The 24,542-nt window shown below is 42.4% G+C and overlaps 1 protein-coding gene across 3 annotated transcripts in view; it reads left to right on the top strand.

The window, feature by feature from the left end:
- The first annotated feature begins 7,447 nt into the window (after positions 1-7,447).
- Positions 7,448-24,542, top strand: part of SPATA13 (spermatogenesis associated 13) — a 100,506-nt gene continuing 83,411 nt past the window's right edge. For all 3 annotated transcript variants that reach the window (XR_014510172.1, XM_083436128.1, XM_083436121.1), the window contains exon 1: positions 7,448-7,599. Coding sequence is in view for 2 of the 3 variants with exons in the window: in XM_083436128.1 (XP_083292254.1) it covers positions 7,585-7,599 (15 nt within the window). In the remaining variant the exon portion in view is untranslated. The remainder of the gene's footprint in view (positions 7,600-24,542) is intronic.

The following is a 24,542-nucleotide window of genomic DNA, read 5'->3' as shown; positions in this document are numbered from 1 at the left end:
ATGTCAGGAGTGCTCTGATGGTGTTTCCTGCTTGGCAGGGGGTTGGCTTGTAATTTTGTCAAAAAACGAGATCAGGTTAGTCTGACATGACTTATTTTTCAGAAATCCATGCTGACTATTGGTGATCACAGCATTCCTTTCTAGGTGCTCACAGACTGTTTGCTTAATGATCTGCTCCAGAATCTTCCCTGGTATTGATGTCAGACTGACTGGGCGGTAATTATTTGGGTCCTCTCTTTTCCCCTTTTTGAAAATAGGGACAACATTTGCCCTCCTCCAGTCTGCCGGGACTTTGCCTGTTCTACAGGAATTCTCAAAGATGACTGCCAGTGGTTCTGAGATCACATCTGCCAGTTCTTTTAATACTCTTGGATGCAGTTCATCTGGCCCTGGAGACTTGAATACATCTAAACTAGCCAAGTATTCTTGTACTATCTCCTTAGTTATTCTGGGCTGTGTTTCCTCTGCTGAATCATTTGCTCCAAATTCTTCAGGTCGGGCATTGTTTTCTTTATCGGAGAAGACTGAGGCAAAGAAGGCATTGAGGAGTTTAGCCCTTTCTGTGTCCCCTGTTTGCATTTCACCATCTTCTCCTCTGAGTGGCCCCACTGTTTTTTTGTTCTTCCTTTTGCTACAAACATACCCATAAAAGCCTTTTTTGTTGCTTTTAACCTCTCTAGCAAGCCTGAGTTCATTCTGTGCTTTAGCTTTTCTGACTTTGTGTCTACACGTGCTGGCTATTTGTTTGAATTCCTCTTTGGTGGTTTCCCCCCTTTTCCATTTTTTGTACACATCCTTTTTTAATCTTAGCTCAGTTAAAAGTTCTTTAGATAGCCACCCTGGCTTCTTTAGGCACCTTCCATGTTTCCGTCTCATTGGTATTGCCTGAAGTTGTGCTTTTACTATCTCCCTCTTAACAAACTCCCAGCCATCATGAACTCCCTTTCCTTTTAGTATTACTGTCCATGGGATCTCACCCAGCACTTCCCTAAGTTTTATGAAGTCGGCTTTCTTAAAGTCAAGAAATTGAGTCCTAGTATGCTTGGCTGCTCCTTTCCGCTGTATAGTAAACTTCAGAAGAACATGATCACTCGCGCCTAATGATCCTTCCACTTCTACCCCACTAACCAGGTCATCAACATTGGTTAGGACCAGATCTAAAATGGCTGTTCCTCTTTATATACTACATATATAAAGTAGTATATATGTAATAAATAAATAAATAAAAATAATGCAGGGGAAGGGTGTAAGAATGAAGGTGTTGCACACATCCTATTTTCATCTTCTAAAGTTTGGAAGACATGAAATGTCCTCAAAAGTATTTTTTTTTAAAAAAAAATCCCTGGTGGTCAGATTTGAGAAACGCTGCTTTATATAGGTTGCTGTGATTTTTTAAAAGTCCCTTTAGAACATGCTCAGCAGTTTGAAAAACAAACAAACAAACAAACCTTCCCTCTTAACAAACGAAGTTTGTTAGCTTTGGTACCTGAGGCAGATTAAGTTTGGAATCTGTGTCCATGTTGTTTCAAACACATCTCAAAACATCCCACAGTTAATTGCTCAGGAAACTGCTGAAGAATGGTGTGGGAACTTGTGGCGGGGGAGATAACTTAATTTGAAACATTTAAGTGTCTAGGAGAACAGAATCTCTTATTTTGAGCTTTCAGTTTTTATTAGTTTCCAAATAACAGACTGCAAACCAGGACACAGAATGTTGCACTGGAGAGAATTAATTGTGTTCTGTCAGTGGTGTACCAGCAACTAGCATAATGGAACTGTTACAGTCACTTAACCGTGATGGAGTTCGTCTTGTCCTTTGGACTATGGCAGAGGTTTAATAATAATAGTAATAATAATAATAATAATAATAATAATAATAATAATAATAATAATAATTTCACCTGCCTTTCAACTCAAGTTCCCAGGGCAGGTTACAAGAATTTCAGATACAATATTAAAAAGAGTCTAAACCCCCAACCACTCAGAAAACTAGGAATAGACTTTCAATAAACATTCAGACTCTTGGGTTCTTATCCAAGATATTACAAGGTTTATCTGCTGTGAGCAACACCTTCATTTCCCTCTCCAAAGCTTTTCCCTTGCTGGCTTTTTATCCCATTAAAATTCTTGCCCTTGATAGTCTTTGAGTGAGCCCAAATGAAAACACCTTCCGCTATTCTGACAAGTCTCTTTTAACAGGCGTTCCAAAAAAAGTTTTCATAGTTCATTCTTCATTGCTTTGTTAATTATCCTCCCTTGGTAGGAGAGATAATGCAGCCCACCTACATTATGTCTTGGCAACTGAAGCTTCTTTTTTTTTGCAGAGTGCATATTCCAAATAGAATAGAGACGGGAATTGTATACACATCTACCTGGCTTTTAAGAGTTTTATACACTGTTGTATACGTTCTGGTTGTATAGGTCCTTCAATTCACAGCAGGTTAAGGGGGGGGAAAATAATTTATGAAATGACTCAAAAGTATGCTTGTTATGCCTAGCAATGGATTTTGTGGGATTTGCTGGGTATTTGAAAGGTATTAAGTTTTAATCTTGCAGAGCAATATTTGCCTTAAACCTGGTAGGAATGTGTCAGTACTGGCCCGGTTTTGTTGCTTTTTAAAAAAATGCACTGAAGGTATCTATGTCCTGGTAAATAGGCAGTTGGAGCATATATCACAGATTATATCTCATATGCTCTAACCACCCCTATTTACCAGGGATGGTCCCTGTTTTCTGGTGCCTGGCTCTGGTAAATCATTGGCCTGGCTTGGACAATTATGCATTGATTTATTGTTTCATGCAAACTTGGAAACTATGGTTACCAACCTCAGCCCAAGCAAGGTTATTAAACCAACTTCAAAGGAAACAAGGAACAATGTTTAAGAAGCAGAGCTCTGCAACAAAATGTTGCAGTGTATCCCTGGTGTACAGGGACACGGGTGGCGCTGTGGGTTAAACCACAGAGCCTAGGGCTTGCCGATCAGAAGGTCGGCGGTTCGAATCCCCGCGACATGGTGAGCTCCCGTTGCTCGGTCCCTGCTCCCGCCAACCTAGTTGTTCGAAAGCACGTCAAAGTGCAAGTAGATAAATAGGTACCGCTCTGGCGGGAAGGTAAACGGCGTTTCCGTGCGCTGCTCTGGTTCGCCAGAAGTGTCTTAGTCATGCTGGCCACATGACCTGGAAGCTGTACTGGAAGCTCCCTCGGCCAAAAAAGCGAGATGAGTGCCGCAACCCCAGAGTCGGTCACGACTGGACCTAATGGTCAGGGGTCCCTTTACCCTTTATCCCTGGTGTACATGCATCACCTGGTTCCTTTGCTCCTCTGACCCATCCTGTGTCCTTTCTCAATAAACTGAAGCCCACCCACCTACTCTTTTCACACTGCCCTCTCTAAAACATGTTGTTCAGAAACCCACACATACTAAAACACATTACAGTAATGCCCATTGGAAACAATGGAACCTTATCTCACTGGAAATAATGGGAGCTCTGAATGTCAGTTTTCATGACAGGGCTCCATTGAAATAAATGCAGGCTTCAGTGTTAAATGTAATGCAAACATGTTAACTGCTCACTTGAATAGGATAGGAAATGGACAGAAAAAAGTCTGGAAAATTTCATTATACCCAGTTCTCACTTTGGTCCTGATGCTGGAGGTGATGGAAGAAATCTATCCCGCCTTGCTGGATATGTCGCAAATAATAAGAAAGGTCAAGGGGAAAGGAAAGTTTCTAATCTACTTGTTTTAATCTACTTCAGAGATTCTCATATACTCCATTGCTGCATTTAGATGACACTTTATCCCGTTTTCCTGATGTTTCCTTACCTTGAAATCATGCCACATTTTTGTAACATTTTGGTTGTTCCTCCTAATAAAAGTGAAGGTATCGCTTAGCTGTGGATTTGGGAGTTGTTGGGTTTTTTTGCCTATGGCCCAACATGCCTAATTCTGCTTTTTTATGTGCATTTTTTAAAAAGACAGTTTTGGAAGCATGATCCACCAGTGTGGAAATAATAACAAGCTGCCGTGGGGCTGCATATTTTCATTTGTAAAGAGTTTTTGGTTGTCTCTTGAATACATTGCTGGAATGAGTCACTCACCTCAAATGGCTTGCCAAGGAAACTGAGTGAGAGCTGATGAATTGACTGCTGTCCACATAACAGCCCCATTGTAATAGATTCCTCCACTCCCATCCCATCCTTTAATTGTGCTCATTACACTGTCAAGTGCACTTACCTGTGCAAATTCTCCAGAGGCACCACATTAAACTTTTAAAACTCTTATAATAGTATTGCTGTCCTTTTCTTGCTGTTGTACCAAAGGGTAGTACAAATGTAATGTAGCTGATCTCATTGTTAAGAGCACGGGTAGGCAAACTAAGACCCGGGGGCCGGATCTGGCCTGATCGCCTTCTAAATTTGGCCCGCGGACGGCCCTACTCATGTTTTTACATGAGTAGAATGTGTCCTTTTATTTAAAATGCATCTCTAGGTTATTTGTGGGGCATAGGAATTAGTTCATTTTTTATTATATTTTTTCAAAATATAGTCCGGCCCCCCACAAGGTGGTCTGTTGGAGAGAATATTTTCTCCCTCTTCCAACACTAGAGCCCAGGGCCAGTCAAGGAAGCTGAGAAAAGAAGTACAGGAGAGACAAAAGGAAGCTCTTCTTCACAATGAGTATACACTATGGAATTTGTGACCACAAACTGTAGTGATGGTTGCTGACTTGGATGGCTTTAAAAGGAAATTAGACAAAATCATGGAGCATAAGGCTATCAATGGCTATTGGTCACGATGATGACTGTATGCTACCTCCAGGATACTTCTGAATGCCAACATCATGAGTCTGTATACCAGTACCTGGAGAACATGTTCTGCTTGTGAGCTTTCCAGAGGCATCTGGTTGACCACTCTAGGAACAGAGTGCTGGACTAGAGAGGCTTTTGGTTTGACACAAAATGGCTCTTCTTATGGTGCAAAATTCCACTTTATTTATTATCCACTTTAGCTGTGCATTCATGTTATATCTGCATCCTTCAGCATCATGATTAATGCAGGCCATCTTCCCTCTTTTCCAGGGATTTCCAATCCATCTGCAACCCATGGTTCAGATACCTTCTCTCCTCCTATCCTCCTATCTCAGCTCCTTGTAGGTGAAGAAACTAGGGACTGAACTTGGGAGGATAAGCATGTAAATATGTTGTCTGCCAATGATCTCTACCATCCCTCTACACTTAGACAAGATTAGTAACTTGTCTGTAGTAATGGGAAGGAGCCTTGTGCTACTGCTGGACAGAACTATACTTGCCTCTTCTGAAAGAAGAAATCTCTATGTCTTTTCCACAGGCTGACCAAGTTTCTTGTCCAAGGCATTAGCTGAGCCAAAATTCTCTTCTATGTTGGGGAGGGGATGACCAAGGGCAGTAGTAGGCTTTGGAAAGTGATTACAGTTGTCAATCCCTTCCTGAAATCAGCATTGGCCCTAGATGCTTTGCTGCTTGAAACAAGAGTCCAAATGGCACTAGACACAAGACTTTTAAAAGTCTTGCGGCACCATTCAGACACCAATTCTTGCTGTTGTGTACCCCCCAAACTTCTGTAACCGATTCACATTGTTTTATGGTGGACCCAGAGTACCTGGGATCTGGCAGGCACAATCCCCCAGTGTAAAAGGAGCTTGCTTTTTAATAGGGAGAACTTGAAAGGACTGAATTCTCACAGCTTTGTGTATCTAGCTACAGTTGTAAGCACAGACAAAAATAGCAGTGCCTAGTTGTTTGCAATAGTTGTCAGTTGCCACTGATACCATCTATTAAGATGGAGCAGAACATGATCATAAAGTTCTGTGTGCTTCTAAATTGGAACCTTTATGAAACTGGCAATGGTTATATAACCATCATGCTACTTCATTAAATGTGGATTAATGTCAATAACATTCTTTTTTGTAGGCTTCCTTCCAAAGCAGAACAGCGAGATTCTTAACAATCTGACACACAGCGGAAGGAATATAATTGCCTTTTTTTCAAATTTAAATGAAGTGCAAATACATTTCCATTTTGGGCTTTTCACTGCTGTGTTTGAGCCAGCCTTTCTTCAAAAGGTTTTGAAAAACCTACCTGGGGGCATGTGGATTATTCTGAGTTGCAAAACTGTGCTGTGTTTCCTAGGTGCCTTTTGCAAATTGTCAGATTCTTTAATCAAAATCAGAATATTTAACAGTATCTCCTGGGCTACATCTACTGTGTGCATCCCTACAGCCCAGGTTACACTGGTGAGTGTGCACATGGGTTTGTCTGAATTGCTCAACAAGACTTCAAGCTGGTTGCCTATTTAGTATTTTATGACCTACCGTATGTCAAAGAGTTGCAGTGAGGGTGGAGGAATCATGTCTCACCCAAACTGCTTCTGGGAGGAGGTCCTGAGAACCCCCAGAACAGCATGCAAGGGGAGGAGATACTTCTGGCTTGCATGTAGAAATGCACTGCAAAGCCCAATCTTACTACTGGGGTCCCTTTTAGCTGGAAATGCCTGGAAACTTCTGCCCTAAAAGCATGTATTGCCCCCACTACACTAGCCTCTGGCCTCTCCCCTTCATAAATGCAGCAGCGGACTAATATTTTAAAAACTGTAGTGCTTGTCATATATAGGAGATGGATATGCACCAGAGCCAGGCCAAGTTAAGACATGTTGAGGCTCTAAACTATGTCTAGTTTAAGAGGCCCATAAGCAATACAAAAAAGTGTATTAATCTAACAGAAAGGACAATGAAAATAGAAACAATAAAGTTTTATATGCGCAAATAAGTGAGGATGCAACTAAAAACTAAATCTAACTAAAACGTAACATTTAAAAAATATTCTTTAGAGGCCTTGCGTAATCTGATGCCCTAAAAACTGTAGTTTATTTAGTTTATGCGTAAATCCAGCACTAATTGGAGTTCTACCTTAACTACCCCTAGAATCCAGCAAAAATGGAGCTTTAGGGTCAGTTCAAACAGGTGTATACATCATTCAAGTTCATATTTGATGTTTTGCATCTCCCTGTATGGACAAATTCAACAGAAGAGTGCTGTACTTGAAATAATCCGCATGTTATTTTTGCAGAGTTTGATCTGTGTTGGCTGATTCAGACATGCAAGTCGGTGCTGCAGTTGTCAACTGCTGAACATGTGGGAAGGGGTGTGGCTCAGACCTAGAGCAATAAGTTTTGCATGCAGGAGGTCCTTGTTTCCCTCTCTGACATCTTCAGGTAGAGCTGGAAGGAATCAATACTGAGTTGGATGGGCCAGTTTAATGCAGCTTCCAGTCCAAAAGCAGAGGAAATGACAGAGTGAATGCTCAATATTAACTTACAATGGTGACCAAGGATGCCATATGCACATCACCGCCAGCAGGGTTCATTGATGATTTACAGGTGACATCATAATTGCATCCCTGCTGAGTGAGCTTATCTGTTCTTAGTACTATAGAGGAAGTACTGTGGGAGGAAGAAGTGTGTAGGATCTGGGAAGAGAGGATACAAAGGAGGTAGACAGGGAAATCAAGGAAGGATGGAACTGAATGGCCTGAGGTATAACAGCCCATGGATTTTCCCCAGGTATGACATGTTATTTTATAAGAATTAAAAAGGGAGTGGCGAATTTAATAGAATGCTAAACATAACATACTTCAAGCCATAAGCTTTCTTTCAGTTCATAAGCCTGAACTGAACCTGCAGTTGACACGCCTCATTGGAAAGCTGAACTACATTTTCCGGCAATAAAGTGGTCTGACTTTGCTCTATCAAGCCTGCTTTCTCAAGTGGAAAATATCAACAAGCCCTCAAGCTCAGTAATTTAGTGGAACTCCTTGAAGTGCTTACATTGTGCAGCAGGTATGGTATGGTTGTGTGAAGTTATTGCATTGGGGAAAGAGATCCGTTGCCCCTGCTCTCACATTTCCTCAGTTAGGCTTGGGAAGCTGAGAAACGGCATTTGTGTGATGACTTCTTCATGGCGCTGCTATAATGTGTATGGGTGGAACTGACTTTGCTAGGTAGTTTCTATGCCAAAGTTTCCATGACATTCTCTTTCGGCTGGCAGCAACAGCTACTGGCATGAAAACATTCCTTTTGAAGAGCAAGATCAACCATGGGATCAAATGCAGTGTGCTGCATAGTCATCACCTAGAGAATCTACCTAGTCTCTCCATGTGATAAGAAATAACACACCCATATGAAAGTTCCCATGTGGAGGAGCAGTTTCCCAGTATGGTACTACATTCTGGAGGTGTCCTGTGAAACAGGAGCAGAAGCACTGGAAAATTAAGGTGCCTCCTACCCACCCATATTCAGTCTCTGCAAATACTCCAGAAGGATACAAGGATGGATGGTATCAGTGGACCTTTCACCCACCCACTCATTTGGCAAGCAGAAGGAGGAAGTTTGAGCTGGCAGGAGACCAGTAGAAGTGAGTAGAGGATAGCCTCCACTCAGTCCAACACACAACCCCACAGCCCAGCATAATCAGGGCATTGGACTGCAATCTGAAGCAGCTTCCATCCTAAACCCCATCCAGAAGCCATATTAAAATGGATATAAGTAATCTGGTTCATTCAAAAGTACTTTGAGCTGATTATACTACAGTGGTACCTCGCAAGACGAATGCCTTGCAAGACGAAAAACTCGCAAGACGAAAGAGTTTTTTGTTTTTTGAGTTGCTTCGCAAGACGAATTTCCCTATGGGCTTGCTTCGCAAGACAAAAACGTCTTGCGCCTTTTTCTTAAAACCGTCAATGCATTCCTATAGGAAACAGTCAATGCACAGTGGTGCTTCGCAAGACGAAAAAATTCACAAGACGAAAAAACTCGCAGAACGAATTAATTTCGTCTTGCGAGGCACCACTGTACTTTGGCTTTGAAAGAAAGCTTCCTTCTTTCATGTGAGCTTCCCTAGAAATAATCAGTAGGGATTGATGTGGTGAGGCATCACTGTGGAGCAACCCTCCCAATGCCAGTGTCACCACTGCTCACCTAGATAGTACGTGGATGAGGCAGGGCAGTGGCAAGGTCAGGGCTGCGCTTCCGCTAATATGTCCATGCAGCCCCACCTCAGCGCCACCAAAGGTGCAGCGAAGCTAGTGTGGGGAGTACAGCTCCATGGCATTGTTCCACCATACCAGCCACTATTGGAAATGCTTATTGAACACAATTAATTGCTCTTTACCTTCAATTAAGCCATTTTGTAGTTTTTCAAAATTATGTTCAATTACCTTGAATTAATGTAAATTGCCTTGAAATTACATACTTTATTAAACTTGTCATTGGCAAAGTGTATTTTATTGCAAAGGATAAGCAGGCCTAAGGAACTTGCGAGAGGCACAAGGTTTTTGATATAGAGGGATTGGCGCGTGGCATTTGGCATCTGAAGGTATGGGTGACAGTGATTGAAATGAGTGTGTATAGATAAGATCTACCAAGATGAGGAGTACTTCTCTCACTAGAAGGATTCCAGAAAGAAAAAGAAAGAAAGCCATGAAGGTCATTCCGCATTTGAAGTACAAAGTGGGAAGTGCTGTCTTTTGTGGGATGAAAGGGGCCTACTAGATTCTCCCTCAGAGCGCTGGCGCATTAATTCCTCTGTTCCCATGTTTGATCTTTCTCTGTGCCTGTTTTAGCGGTGAGGATCTTAAAAAACAAATTTTCTATTCACAACACCCAGTATGCCACTATTCAATAAAGCCCTTTACTGAAATAAGCAGTAGGCAGGAATGAATTGATTATGTCAAGTATGCTATAGAATAATATAATAGGCTCTTCTGTACTAAAATTATCTGAATTCTCACTAGGGGCAAAGACTTTGTTAGCCTGTTCCCTTAAAAAAAAAATTTCCTCAGAGCAAAGGGCACGGTGACTGTTTCTTTCATCAGTCCTTCTGCATCTATCTTGTGTGATGTGGGTGGAAGCTTTGTCAAAATGGATAACTTTCAGGTGGTGTTCTGGGGTTGGAGGAATTATGGAAGATCTACAGCGTCTTGGTGTCAACCCTGTTTTCATTTTGGCACCTTGTTAAACTCTCTTTATTTGTCCAGGAAATTCAAATTATTGTATTTTTTACTTATTTTTACTGGTTTTATTCCTCTCAATTTTAATGTTGTGCCGGAGCCAGTCCTACCATTAGGCAGAGTGAGCATATCCTCCAAGTGTCCCTATTTTCCAGGGACAGTCCTGGAATTACAAAATCTATCCCAGCTTCTGATTTGATCCCGGAGTGTCAGGGTGTAATTTGGAGAGGAGAAGCAACTGCAGGGGTCACTATTCCTTCCCCAGCTTACTACCCTACAATCCCCTCCACCAATATCCTGCTCTCTGTTACTTCCCCTTGAGGCATGTGCTTTCATTGCCAAGCCAGAGGAGTCTCAGGGGACAGATTTTTTTTCTGTTTTTTCATGGGCTGAGCTAGATAGGCAATTGGGTAGCAGGAAGCTGTGATTTATTTTTCAGAAGGGAATGTTATTCTTTAACATTACAGTGGTACCTCAGGTTACATACGCTTCAGGTTACAGACTCCACTAACCCAGAAATAGTACCTCAGGTTAAGAGCTTTGCTCCAGGATGAGAACAGAAATCGTGCTCCGGCGGCGCAGCAGCTGCAGTAGGCCCCATTAGCTAAAGTGGTGCTTCAGGTTAAGAACAGTTTCAGGTTAAGAACGGACCTCCGGAATGAATTAAGTACTTAACACGTGGTACCACTATATTGTATGCGTGTGTTTATGTTTGTTTTAAATACAACAGGGGTCCTCAACCATTTTGAGGAACACGTGGATTTCTAAGATACAGTCACAGACACTACAAAATATCAATTTTATGGAAGAAAAACCTGTGGTGCTCAGAATACCCATACTCCCCACTCCCAATAAAATAGACACAAAGAAAGCAGCTCTCAAAACAACAACAACAGGCAAGCTCCCCCTCCTGTAACCAACCCCTTCAAAACTCAATAAAAAATTAATCACCTCATGTAGATGGGACCAAGGAGTTTATCTGAGGGTTCTGTACATGGTCCTGGGAATACTTCAGAATTCCTAGTGTACCATATGAATAACACTGAAGCAAAAATGCTACTGAGGGCAATGCTCTTTCCAAATATAGTGCATTATTTAGCCTTCGGGTTGGTATATTTACTTTCTAGCTGATACTGTTACAGCCAGTTTTACACTGGGAGGGGAATTCTGTACCAGAATGTGATTTAATCACAAATTATGTACCATGTACACGATACTGTATGTAATGTTTGCTGATAAAGATAAAGTTAACTTGGGCCTCAATACATTGCTTTAGCAGCTACCCACTCAGCTTTTTTAAAGCAACCACAGAGGAAAATGAAACGTTTTGTCTTACAAAATAGTTGTTTTAAATTATTTTTTGTGGCAGTTTAGAACTTGTTCTGCAAGATGGGACTCCAAAGATCCACTGGATACATTTGAGGCACAGCCAATGCACATTTAAAACACAGGACTTTCCCCCCAAAGTATTCTGGGAACTGGAGTTTGTTACGGGTGCTGGGAATTGTAGCACTGTGAGGGGAAACTACCATTCCCATGATTCTTTGGGGAAAGTCATAGAACCATATTTAAATGTGTGGTTCTGCCCTAAGGAAACAGTGTTTTTCTTTTTTGTGCAGTGTGAAGTGGCTCCCTACTCACTTTTGCTCCGTTGGTGAGTACAGCCAGATGTGTGGCAAAGTCTGGAGATTATTTATACCACTCTTTGAGGATCAGGCCCTGCCTCCATCTGAACTGACTTCATTGCCATAAATGTGCATTTCAACAGATCTAGAGCAAACAAGGTTATCCCACACTAATAATTCTTCCAGTGGGGAGAGTCATCCCATCAAAGTGCCCCAGGCTTCCTATAAATTATATTTCACTCAGTCTGTAGGTTAGATGTTTCCTTTCATGCAAACATCAAGACACATTTGTAAAACAAGTCTGAAGTTTCCTACTAATGAAATATAGCGCTTAAGAAAGCAGAAATGTTTTAATGAGTTTGTCTTTGTAAGATATATGCTGCCTTTTAGATCAGGGTATGATGAGAATAAAATAACTCGCATTAAGATCTGGAGATTTGCAGTATTTTTAAAAAATATATAACAAAATAGAAAATTTGAAAGAAACAGAAGAATTAGAGAAAATGTAGCATACTCTTGAAATTGCAAGTCTATGTTGCTCAGACTAAAAGTTGCTACCACCGCAATAGCTGGGAGAGCAGCAAAGCAGCAGTGCCCAACTTACAAATACCGCAATTGCTGTAAATTTATGTAAGTTTTAAAACCAATTTAATTTTTCTACAAAAAAAAATGGTGGGGATTGTAGTTTGCCCACTGCAATACAGCTTCCTTCCCAACAGCTGCAGAGCAGGGTAGTACGGCGACTAGACCTAATGGTCAGGTGTTCCTTTACCTTTACTTACAGTACTTAAAGATGCCCTAGTCTCTAGGTAGAGCAGTGCAGGAGATCACTGACTGTACTGTATACAGTTTCCCTCAAGCATACTGACTTCCTGTTACTTGGGTATATGTACAGTGACTTGCATGTATGGCTTGGGCATCTGATTGGTGGCCTGTGTACTAACAAGTTCTGACAAAAGGCAGCTTTTAAAACCACCAGGGATTAAACAGCATGCGCTAGCCATTCACACTGAAGTATGTCTCATGTTGTTTGAACTCACCTTTCGTCATTTAAAGGTGATAAAAGAACTGCATAAGCAAACAGTGTAATCGGGTACCCCTCAGAAGGAAATAATAAAATGGAAAGTAAACACGGAGCAAACTATAACATGAGTGAATATGTGTTCAGTACATTTCTATGATGAGCAGCAAGTGTGAACTGTGTTTCACTATGCTGGCTTTAGGCTAGATTGTGTACTCCTCGCAGCAGGAGTTATCCTTTGCTTATGTTATACAATATTACACCATACACACTTATCACACTAATTAATAATAGGTAGCCTAGCAGATCGAAAGAAGTAGGAGGCCCAGGGTTTGCTCTGATTGTTTAGAAATACACAATCGTTTTGAGGTCCTCTCCCCTAACATGGAAGACGAAGAGCAGACTCCATTTGAGGATCTCTCCCTCATTACAGTCGATCAGGTATATGAAGACGAGCAGCAAAGTCGGTCCTCAGGGAATGTGCAGGCGACCTTGGAATGGACAGCTCATGGAAGAACCCCGACCAAACCTAAGAGGAGGCATGTAGTGGTGATAGGGGATTCCCTACTGAGGGGAACAGAAGCAGTCATCTGTGGGCCTGACAAGATGTCTTGGGAAGTGTGCTGTCTCCCCGGGGCTAAGATCCAAGATGTAACTGAACGACTGCAAGGAATCATAAAACCCACTGACAAATACCCCTTCCTCTTGGTTCATGTGGGAACCAATGACACTGCTTGCAATAGCCTCCAGAAGATCAAAAGAGACTACGAGGCTCTGGGCAGGAAATTGAAGAAATTAAATGCACAAATTGTCATCTCATCTGTCCTCCCAGTTGAACGACGTGGCCCAGGGAGAGAGGGAAAAATAGTGGAAGTGAACAGCTGGCTTCGCAAATGGTGTAAACAGGAATGGTTTGGATTCTTCGATCACGGACTGCAGTTTCTGGAAGACGGACTTCTGGCAAGTGATGGGCTGCACCTCACAACGGTTGGGAGGAATGTTTTTGCCAAACATCTCAGAAATCTCATCAGGAGGGCTTTAAACTGACTAATGTGGGGGAGGGAGACAGTGCTCCTGAAGGTAGGAGTCTATCAACTGATGAAGATGATCATCCAAATGTCATAGACCAAATGGAGCAAACAGCACGCAGACCTAGTGGTGGGAGGAAAAAATCCTTAAATAAGAGACACGGGGGAATGATTAATGGACTTCAGTGTCTGTACACTAATGTGCAAAGCATGGGAAATAAACAAGATGAGCTTGAGCTCTTGGTATAGCAAACTAAATATGACATAATAGGCATCACTGAAACCTGGTGGGATAAGTCCCACGATTGGAATGTAATAATGGAGGGATACAATCTATTTCAGAGAAACAGACCAGACAGAAAAGGAGGAGGAGTGGCATTATATGTCAGGGATGTGTATACCTGTGAAGAGATCCAAGATTTAGAACCTCAAAGCCAAAGTGAGAGCATTTGGGTCAAAATTAAGGGAGAGAAGAATAACAGTGACCTCATTGTGGGAGCTTACTATAGATCCCCAAGCCAAACAGAGGACATAGATGATGCCTTCCTGGAACAGATGGCCAAGCATGCAAAAGGAAGGGAGATAGTAGTAATGGGGGACTTCAGTTACCCGGATATTTGTTGGATGTCAAACTCAGCCAAGAGCATAAGGTCAAACAGATTCCTCACTGGCCTTGCAGACAACTTCATTGTCCAGAAAGTGGGAGAAGCAACAAGAGGAACAGCCATTTTAGATCTGGTCCTAACCAATGCTGATGACCTGGTTAGTGGGGTAGAAGTGGAAGGATCATTAGGCGCGAGTGATCATGCTCTTCTGAAGTTTACTATACAGCGGAAAGGAGCAGCCAAGCATACTAGGACTCAATTTCTTAACTTTAAGAAAGCCGACTTCATAAAACTTAGGGAAGTGCTGGGTGAGATCCCATGGACAGTAATACTAAAAGGAAAGGGAGTTCATGATGGCTGGGAGTTTGTTAAGAGGGAGATAGTAAAAGCACAACTTCAGGCAATACCAATGAGACGGAACATGGAAGGTGCCTAAAGAAGCCAGGGTGGCTATCTAAAGAACTTCTAACTGAGTTAAAATTAAAAAAGGATGTGTACAAAAAATGGAAAAGGGGGGAACCACCAAAGAGGAATTCAAACAAATAGCCACCACATGTAGACACAAAGTCAGAAAAGCTAAGGCACAGAATGAACTCAGGCTTGCTAGAGAGGTTAAAAGCAACAAAAAAGGCTTTTATGGGTATGTTCGTAGCAAAAGGAAGAACAAAGAAACAGTGGGGTCACTCAGAGGAGTAGATGGAGAAATGCAAACAGGGGACACAGAAAGGGCCGAACTCCTCAATGCCTTCTTTGCCTCAGTCTTCTCCGATAAAGAAAACAATGCCCGACCTGAAGAATTTGGAGCAAATGATTCAGCAGAGAAAACACAGCCCAGAATAACTAAGGAGATAGTACAAGAATACTTGGCTAGTTTAGATGTATTCAAGTCTCCAGGCCCAGATGAACAGCATCCAAGAGTATTAAAAGAACTGGCAGATGTGATCTCAGAACCACTGGCAGTCATCTTTGAGAATTCCTGGAGAACAGGCGAAGTCCCGGCAGACTGGAGGAGGGCAAATGTTGTCCCTATTTTCAAAAAGGGGAAAAGAGAGGACCCAAATAATTACCGCCCAGTCAGTCTGACATCAATACCAGGGAAGATTCTGGAGCAGATCATTAAGCAAACAGTCTGTGAGCACCTAGAAAGGAATGCTGTGATCACCAATAGTCAGCATGGATTTCTGAGAAATAAGTCATGTCAGACTAACCTGATCTCGTTTTATGACAGAATTACAAGCCTGGTAGATGAAGGGAACGCAGTGGATGTAGCCTACCTTGATTTCAGCAAGGCATTTGACAAGGTGCCCCATGATATTCTTGTAAAGAAGCTGGTAAAATGCGGTCTTGACTATGCTACCACTCAGTGGATTTGTAACTGGCTGACTGACCGGACCCAAAGGGTGCTCATCAATGGTTCCTCTTCATCCTGGAGAAGAGTGACTAGTGGGGTGCCACAGGGTTCTGTCTTGGGCCCGGTCTTATTCAACATCTTTATCAACGACTTGGAGGATGGACTCAAGGGCATCCTGATCAAATTTGCAGATGACACCAAACTGGGAGGGGTGGCTAACACCCCAGAGGACAGGATCACACTTCAAAACAACCTTGACAGATTAGAGAACTGGGCAAAAACAAACAAGATGAACTTTAACAGGGAGAAATGTAAAGTATTGCACTTGGGCAAAAAAAATGAGAGGCACAAATACAAGATGGGTGACACCTGGCTTGAGAGCAGTACATGTGAAAAGGATCTAGGAGTCTTGGTTGACCACAAACTTGACATGAGCCAACAGTGTGACGCGGCAGCTAAAAAAGCCAATGCAATTCTGGGCTGCATCAATAGGAGTATAGCATCTAGATCAAGGGAAGTAATAGTGCCACTGTATTCTGCTCTGGTCAGACCTCACCTGGAGTACTGTGTCCAGTTCTGGGCACCACAGTTCAAGAAGGACACTGACAAACTGGAACGGGTCCAGAGGAGGGCAACCAAAATGGTCAAAGGCCTGGAAACGATGCCTTATGAGGAACGGCTAAGGGAGCTGGGCATGTTTAGCCTGGAGAAGAGGAGGTTAAGGGGTGATATGATAGCCATGTTCAAATATATGAAGGGATGTCACATGGAGGAGGGAGAAAGGTTGTTTTCTGCTGCTCCAGAGAAGCGGACACGGAGCAATGGATCCAAACTACAAGAAAGAAGATTCCACCTAAACATTAGGAAGAACTTCCTGACAGTAAGAGCTGTTCGACAGTGGAATTTGCTGCCAAGGAGTGTGGTGGAGTCTCCTTCTTTGGAGGTCTTTAAGCAGAGGCTTGACAACCATATGTCAGGAGTGCTCTGATGGTGTTTCCTGTTTGGCAGGGGGTTGGACTCGATGGCACTTGTGGTCTCTTCCAACTCTATGATTCTATGATTCTATGAAAGCATGCCAAAAAAGTGCAAGTAGATGAATAGGTACCGCTCTGGCGGGAAGGTAAACAGCGTTTCCATGCACTTTTCTGGTTTCGATGCTCTGTTGTGCCAGAAGCGGCTTAGTCATGCTGGCCACATGACCCAGAAAAACTGTCTGCAGACAAACGCCGGCTCCCTCGGCCTGTAAAGCAAGATGAGCGCCGCAACCCCATAGTCGTCTGTGACTGGACTTAACTGCCAGGGGTCCTTTACCTTTAGCCTTTACTTAAATAAATATCCACAATTTACTCATATCATGTGTTCCCTGCAGAAGAGCTCTGTGTAACTCAGAAGCTTACAGAATTTCACAAACAGTGTGTCTTAGGTTAGCTTCACAGTTTACTCTTTTTCTGGGGCCAGTGTGGCACAACCACTACAGATAGGGCTGGGAGAGGCCCCTGAATGAAACTCTGAAGAGCCATTGCCAGGTAAGATAAACAATACTGGGACTAGGTGTACCAATATTTTGATTCTGTATAAGGCAGCTTCCTATGTTCCTATGGCCGCCCTACTACCTTCTTTGATTGCGTGCACACACACACACACACACACACACACTGCAGAGTGGTCCTCCGTTAGGGAATTCTTAGCAGCAGAGTCCCTTTGTACCCATTTCTTGCTTTTGGGCTTCTCATAGGCATCTGGTTGGCCACTGTGGAAGCAGAATGCTGGACTAAAATAAGGCTTTGGTCTGATCCCTCAGGGCTCGTATGTTCATATCAAGGAGCAATCTTCTAACAATTAGTTCCCATTGAGAGATAGCACCTGAATATCTCAGGCTATTAACATTCCATTGCCAAGTCCAAGATTATGGCCAGGCATTACCTTAAGGCAAACCCACAGTGATAGTTCTATTAACAGAATTCTGATAACATAATAATATCCAGAGGCTGAGCCATGTTAGACTGTTGCTCTAAAAACAATACAGAATCGTTTGACTCCTTAAAGGCTGAACTTTCTGGCATAAACTTCCCTAGACGACACAGCCAATCAGATCCACAATCAATCAGAAGTATAAAAATGGTGGCAAGCAACAGTAGGAGTGGTAAGCAGTGAGATCAGGGAAAAATGAAATGCAAGAATTACAGACAGTGACAATTGAACCAGAGGTAGAATGCATGCAAAACACAGAAAGTGACCCCTTAAGAAAGCGTGATTGCTTTGCTAATTTAGTTAACATTTATAGTGGAAAACTTGCTTCTCTGTTCAGGCCAAGATGAATAGTTTAACTTCTTGATTGATTGTAATTTTGCAGTCTCACCCTGAAGTGTCCCTTTGAAATTCTTTTGCACAAGTATGGGCACTTCATGTTCAGCAGCAGAGTGCCCAGGTAGATTGAAAAATGTTGTTCTACTGGCTTATGCATATTGCCATTTTCATGTCAAATTTGGATCCACTGGTTCTTTGGTGTGTACAACACAGAAGGACTTTGCTGACAGATGATGATATACATTACACTTAAATACAGGATTATATTTGCCTGCTTGATATATTGGGCATTCAGATATGTTATCTTTTTCTCTTTTTTTGTCATTTCAGCACCAGTTAAAGTCTTAAAATAGTTCAGGCTTTCGTTGGACATCAGTCCCATAAATGAGTCCATGTGTGGCTCCAAACTATTTTTATAGATGGCAATCTTGAGGATTTGTCATGGTTTTTTTTTATTTGTTCTTTTGATAGTATTGGAACTATTCAGATTTTAATTGCTTCTGCCCCTCTCTGGGTTCTTAGGATAAAGAGTGAGCTAGGTTGCAACCTGGCAGGCAGGGACCATCTTCTTGTTATGATCTTAACATATGCTGCAGTGGGAGCCTTTTTGGCTGAAGAGTGAAAACCCTTCAGATATATAAATTAAATAGATACAGTAATGCAAACTATTTGTCTATCTACTAGAATTTATCTATTCTGACTGGCAACAGGTTGTCTCCATGGCTCAGGGGTTTGACATCACTTATTGCTTGATATTTAACTAGAAATGTCAAGGATTAAACCAGGGACCCTCTGCATATTGTCCTGTTTCATGTGACCTTGAAGCCAGCTGTCCCAAAGCCAATCACAAGGACAATCAGAAAGGCCAGGCCAGGTCATGGTCCAAAGTCAAATTCCAGGGGAACACAAAAAAGGCAGGTTTCGGGAGAAGTCAGTGGTCAATGCAACTTTCCCACTTTTGATTAGGCATCTTTCTAGTGTTCGCTGTGATTTCACATTAATTGTGCTTTTCATTTAGCCTTCTTTCACTTTCTCAAAAATATTTCTTCAAATGAATATTTACTTCTGCAGCAGCTTTTGTGCCCCCGAAAAGCCTGATCAAAGTGTATGCATGCTGTCTGTTTGGAGAGAGAAATGTCTCTGCAATTCTCTTTGTCTGCAGTTATTTTGGTATGCTTGATGGGGCATCAACACCCACACAACATCTCAGCAAAACGTGTATCATGTGCAGAGCTATTAGCCATGTATTAGTGCTTACCCATCCACCTTCCACTGCTCCTGGCATGACTTTCCAGATGGTCAGGCTACTAATGTGCTGCATGTACATAGCTAGAATGCTCTGCTGACAAGCAAGGAGGGCATGCAAGATTAATATTATTGGCTGCCTTCCACGGCTGTGCCAAGCAGAGCTGAGCTCAAGGGAGGAATCTCAATGGCTGTAATCAGGAGGACCAAACTGTCCACACTCTGCTTTTGCTCAAGAGTGTACATTCTTTAAAGATGCAAGAAGCATTAATCGAGTTCAGCTATCCATTCTAGCCAGGCAACACCACTTGGGGTGAGAAGCTGCACCAGTGCGGGGTGGGGCCTGGGGAGAGTTTTGAGGACCAGCAGAGATCCTCACATCTGAAGTCCCCCCCCCCCCTACTTTGGATGAACTTGTCTTTAGACAAATGAAGCCTTTAGCAGTGCATTCCTATCCATGTCTTCTCACAAATCTTACAGTGTGCAATGGGGTTTACTCACTACTAGACTGCAGCCTTGTGAATCATACCTCAGCTTTCTTCACATTAAATTCCAAAAGCCATTTCTTCTATTGATTGATTGATTTTTACAATAATTTCTAGACTGCTTTTCAATAGGAGGAGAGAGTGATCTGTCGCTCGAATCCTGCTTGCAAGCTTTCCACAGGCTTCTGATTGGCCACTGTGAGAAGAGGGGGCTGGACTAGGTGGGCCATTGGCCTGATCCATCAGGCTCCTCTTACCTTCTTAATACAAATTCACAAAGTGCGGAATACAATAGAAGCCTGATCAGCAAACGGTAGAGTTTTCATTCAGTGTGGTGTAGTGGTTAAGAGCAGTGGACTCGTACTCTGGTGAACCAGGTTCGATTCCCTGCTCCTCCACATGCAGCTGCTGGGTGACCTTGGGCTAGTCACACTTCTTTGAAGTCTCTCAGCCCCACTCACCTCACAGAGTGTTTGTTGTGGGGGAGGAAGGGAAAGGAGAATGTTAGCCGCTTTGAGACTCCTTAGGGTAGTGATAAAGCGGGATATCAAATCCAAACTCTTCTTTTTGCACATTAACTTTCAAGACAAATCCATCCTTCAAGATTGAGCAAGAAGAGTAATTTAAACCGATACTTTAGGAGTTCCTCAAAAGTTTATGTGTCTATGACACTTGCATAGCCTGAGGTTGTTGTACCACTCATAAAAGTACACCACGTAGGAAGCTGAAGAATCCACAGAACAGATCTGTGATGGACTAAGTTGGCTTTTGAATTCCCAAGATGAGGGTTCTCCACAGAGAATGCCATGTCCCCATCTGACTACCTTGCTATCAAATAAGTATTTGCAAAACATGGAATGTGAATTATGCAAAGTACTTCTGTTCCTTCAATGCTATGGTCATACCAATATATTTACTACTAGTGCTTGGTGAAGTGAGGGTGTTGAAATAATCTGCAAAATAAATATTTCAGTGGTGATATTCATTATAATAGTCTATCCTGATTCTGTAAACTGCCCTGGAAGCTCCACTGAAGGGCAATTGTAATATTAGTTGAATCAGACAGTAGTATTTATATTTAAAAATCATTTTAGTTGAATTTTCATTATTTTTGTACACCGCTTTGTAAACGTGCATTGAAAAGCAGCATAGACGTATTTCGAATGGATGGGCAAAAAATAATTTTTGAATTAAATACAAAGAAAGCTAAAAAGGGAATAAAAAACTATTTGGAATTTGTAGGAAATGATTATTCGTTCCCTATTTAAAATTCTCTACTGGTGTCAGTCCTGTTAAAGTGATAGGGACCTGTAGTAGTGATACACTCTTGAACATGACTCTCATTGTGGGGCGGGGAATAGCAAATTTACATTGTTGTAGTTGTTTAGTCGTGTCCGACTCTTCGTGACCCCATGGACCAGAGCACGCCAGGCACCCCTGTCCTCCACTGCCTCCCGCAGTCTGGTCAAACCCATGCTGGTAGCCTCGAGAACACCATCCAACCATCTCATCTTTACATTACTGTTTGTATAAGTCTAACCTCCCAGATACATGTACATTCATACAATTTGTTCAGCCTCAGTCTTACAAATATATGTTCTGCATTGACCCAAAATCTCTGTGTCCCTTTGCAGTGAAGGCCCCCTACAACATAGCACATCTGATCCAGTAGATCCATGTCTACATTAGCCCCTTCTTTCTGCCGCTGTGCCACTTTGCTTGTTCCCCCTCCACAGTATTGCCTTTGCTTTTCAGCACTATTGAGATTACCCAGAAGTTGCCACTGCCAGTCTGTGCTGCATTCTTGCCCTGAAAACTGCACTTTTTCAGGGCCATGCAGGATCTAGACCCGAAAAAATCACTTGGGAGGGGGGGACGAGAGTGAAGTGCAGGTCATGGGACTCACCTGGGAGTGCATTCTGATTGACGCATGTCTCATTTTGGGATGTATCTCAATTCACTTGGGTCCTGCTTTTGTGGATACTGAAGATGAGCCCTTCTCACCGAGAAGGAGACCACCCCCCAAAATTTTTTTTAGCTTCCATCACAGAAATGCTTGAATCTTCTGCTTGAGCCATTTGAAAGGGCCTATGGTTTGGCCCCAGTTTGGGAAGAATCCTAGTAAGGAAGAACATTTTTAAACAAATGATACGGCCCTCATAAGGTAATAATGGATCACAGCAGGTTCTGCCTGGCAAACCACACAATCTGAAAAAAGCAGCTTTGCGGTGGCTGGTTTCAGTCACAGTACGGACTTACTGGCAAAAGAAGATATTACAACCCACCAGCGAAACGAAACACAAACAGGTCCTACCACTTCTAAGGCCAACTGGGCAAGAGCCCCAGAGCATGAATGTTCCAGAAGAATAAAAGGGGATTTTCTCTTGTGAAGAGTCTAGACAACTCTCACATTCCATTAGCAAATCGAATCTCTAGGATGAAACTTACATGTAATTCTTAGCTAAAACTTGACTTTCACAGGCAAACCAAGTCAAATGGAGCAGCTAGGTAATTTCCAGGATTTGGGTGACTTTCATTTCTTTAAAGGTTTAAATCCTTCAAGATGGCCCTAATGCATGTAGTATTTTCAGATGGAATCCTAAAGGCTCTCTCACATCCGACATGAGAGCCAGTGTGGTCTAGTGGTTGAGAGTGGTAGTCTTGTAATCTGGGGAACCGGGTTCGCGTCTCTGCTCCTCCACATGCAGCTGCTGGGTGACCTTGGGCCAGTCACACTTCCTTGAAGTCTCTCAGCCCCACTCACCTCACAAGAGTGTTTGTTGTGGGGGAGGAAGGGAAAGGAGAATGTTAACCGCTTTGAGACTCCTTAAAGGGAGTGAAAGGCGGGATATCAAATCCAAACTCTTCTTCTTCTTCTTCTACTAGGCTCTTGCCCAGTACCTGCTTTTCCGTCTATCCCAGTACCTGATGGGCAGAGGCTCCTCAAGATCTCAGACAAAGAGAGTGGTCTTTCACATCTCCTGCTGGATATTTTTTAACAGGAGATTCCAGCGATTGCAAACCCTTTGTCTATATGCAGCTTTGTACTATAGTGTTGTGGCCGCTCTCCTTGCTCCACTGCAGTGGCAAGGCATTGGGTGGTTTAATTTTCATGAAAAGGGTTCCTGCAAGAGCACGGGGAGGGTACAATGAGTTCCTCTGCACAGATCATGCAGAGAAGCGGCCCGTGGTCAGAAACACACACTCCAGGGAGCCTTTTACATTACAGAATTTCTCCCGCAACACCCCCGCCAAAACGGGTATTTTGCAGCTTCTATTTAGAAGTGAAAAGCAGCCGCTTGTTCAACAATTGCATATACCATTTAAAAAGGTAGCAAAATAAAATAAAATAGGTGCTTCCCAAAGCAGCTCTTGGGTACAGTTATTTAATTATTAACACAGTTGCATTGCTAGAGTGGGGGTTGCAGAGGTGTTTTTTAAAGCACCCTTCAGACTTTGCCCTTAAGCCTTTAGCAAGCCAAAGTAAACACGGGTTCTGCTGTTTGGATGCTATCATCAGGTCCTGTTTGATGACTGTGCTCACTAGCAGTGCTAACGCCTTCTCTCTTTTCTCTCACCACCACGGAGTCCCTGGGAACACGTGTCCCTCCGTGTATCTCTGAACACCAGTTGCTGGGAATCACAAGTGGAGAGAGCACTGTTGCACTCAGGTCCTGCTTGCAGGCTTCTCATAGACATGAGGTTGGTCATCATGTGAACAGGATGTTGGATGAAATGGTCCTTTGGTCTGATTCAGCAGAGATCTTCCTATGCTGCTTGCCTGCATTGGCAAGTGGCATGGAAGGCAGACGTTTTCTGAATGCCTCAGCTACTACATATTTAACCCGGATGGCAATTTTACAAACATTTACTTGGAAGTAAGCCCTATTAAACATGGTAGAACATCCAAGTAAACGTGAACAAGATCAGCATTCTCATGTTGACTTTAGAAAGTTTAGAGTGTTCAGTGATTTTACAGAACAGTGCTAAATTAGGTATGAAGGCCCATTTGCTAGTTTCAAGAACAATGTAAAGTGTAATTAACTCATTTATCCTGTGTTGCTTATTTATTCAGGACGTTCCCATGCTACCCTTCAGTAGAAACTCTCAGGTTGGCGTAAAATAATACAGTGGAAACAAGTAAATGTGTAAAACATTAGAAAAGTAAAACAGCAGAAGTAGCAATTAAAATTAATTGTTATGTTCTGCGCAAGCATCATTAAAATTAATAGAAGTTGCAAATAATAGAAGAGAGCATGGTGGATTGTGCCATTTAGGTCACATGAGTAACAATCTTTCCTTAAAATGAAAATACAACCGCCCCTAAATACCTAAGACTAGAATGACTGCAACAGGTCATTAAAATTATCTATTTCAGCACTAAATTTATTGACAGGAATAAGAAACTTAGGATGAGGACATCTCTCCCCATGAAAGTGGAAAGTGTGAGATGAAAGAGCTGAACATTTGTAATGTTGGCATTTTCATTTTCACATTTTGGGTGAACTCTTTTTATCCTCCGCTGAAGTATTCTCTGTTGGCACTTAATTACTGCCAGGTATAATAATGACAGTGTTGTTTTGTTGGTGGCACACGCATAAAATAAAATAAAATAAGAATGATTGTGCTTGTACTTAAGAAATTTAAGATTCCTGGGGCAAATAACTGTTTTTCTTCAAATACTGATGCAACCAACCTTACTTGAAGCTGCACAAAGAAGTCTGGGAGGAACAGGTTTGGCTCCCTTTGTTGCCCAGAAAATGCTAGGAGCAAACCTTCCTGGCAGCAGGTTATCAAGTTACAAGCATTACATCATCAGAATATGTTCTCAT

This window comes from Podarcis tiliguerta, assembly GCF_965153285.1.
Source record: "Podarcis tiliguerta genome assembly, chromosome: 4".
Lineage (NCBI taxonomy): Eukaryota > Metazoa > Chordata > Lepidosauria > Squamata > Lacertidae > Podarcis > Podarcis tiliguerta.
The sequence above is the reverse complement of the archived record's forward strand: the minus strand, read 5'-3'. Positions and strand labels throughout refer to the sequence as shown.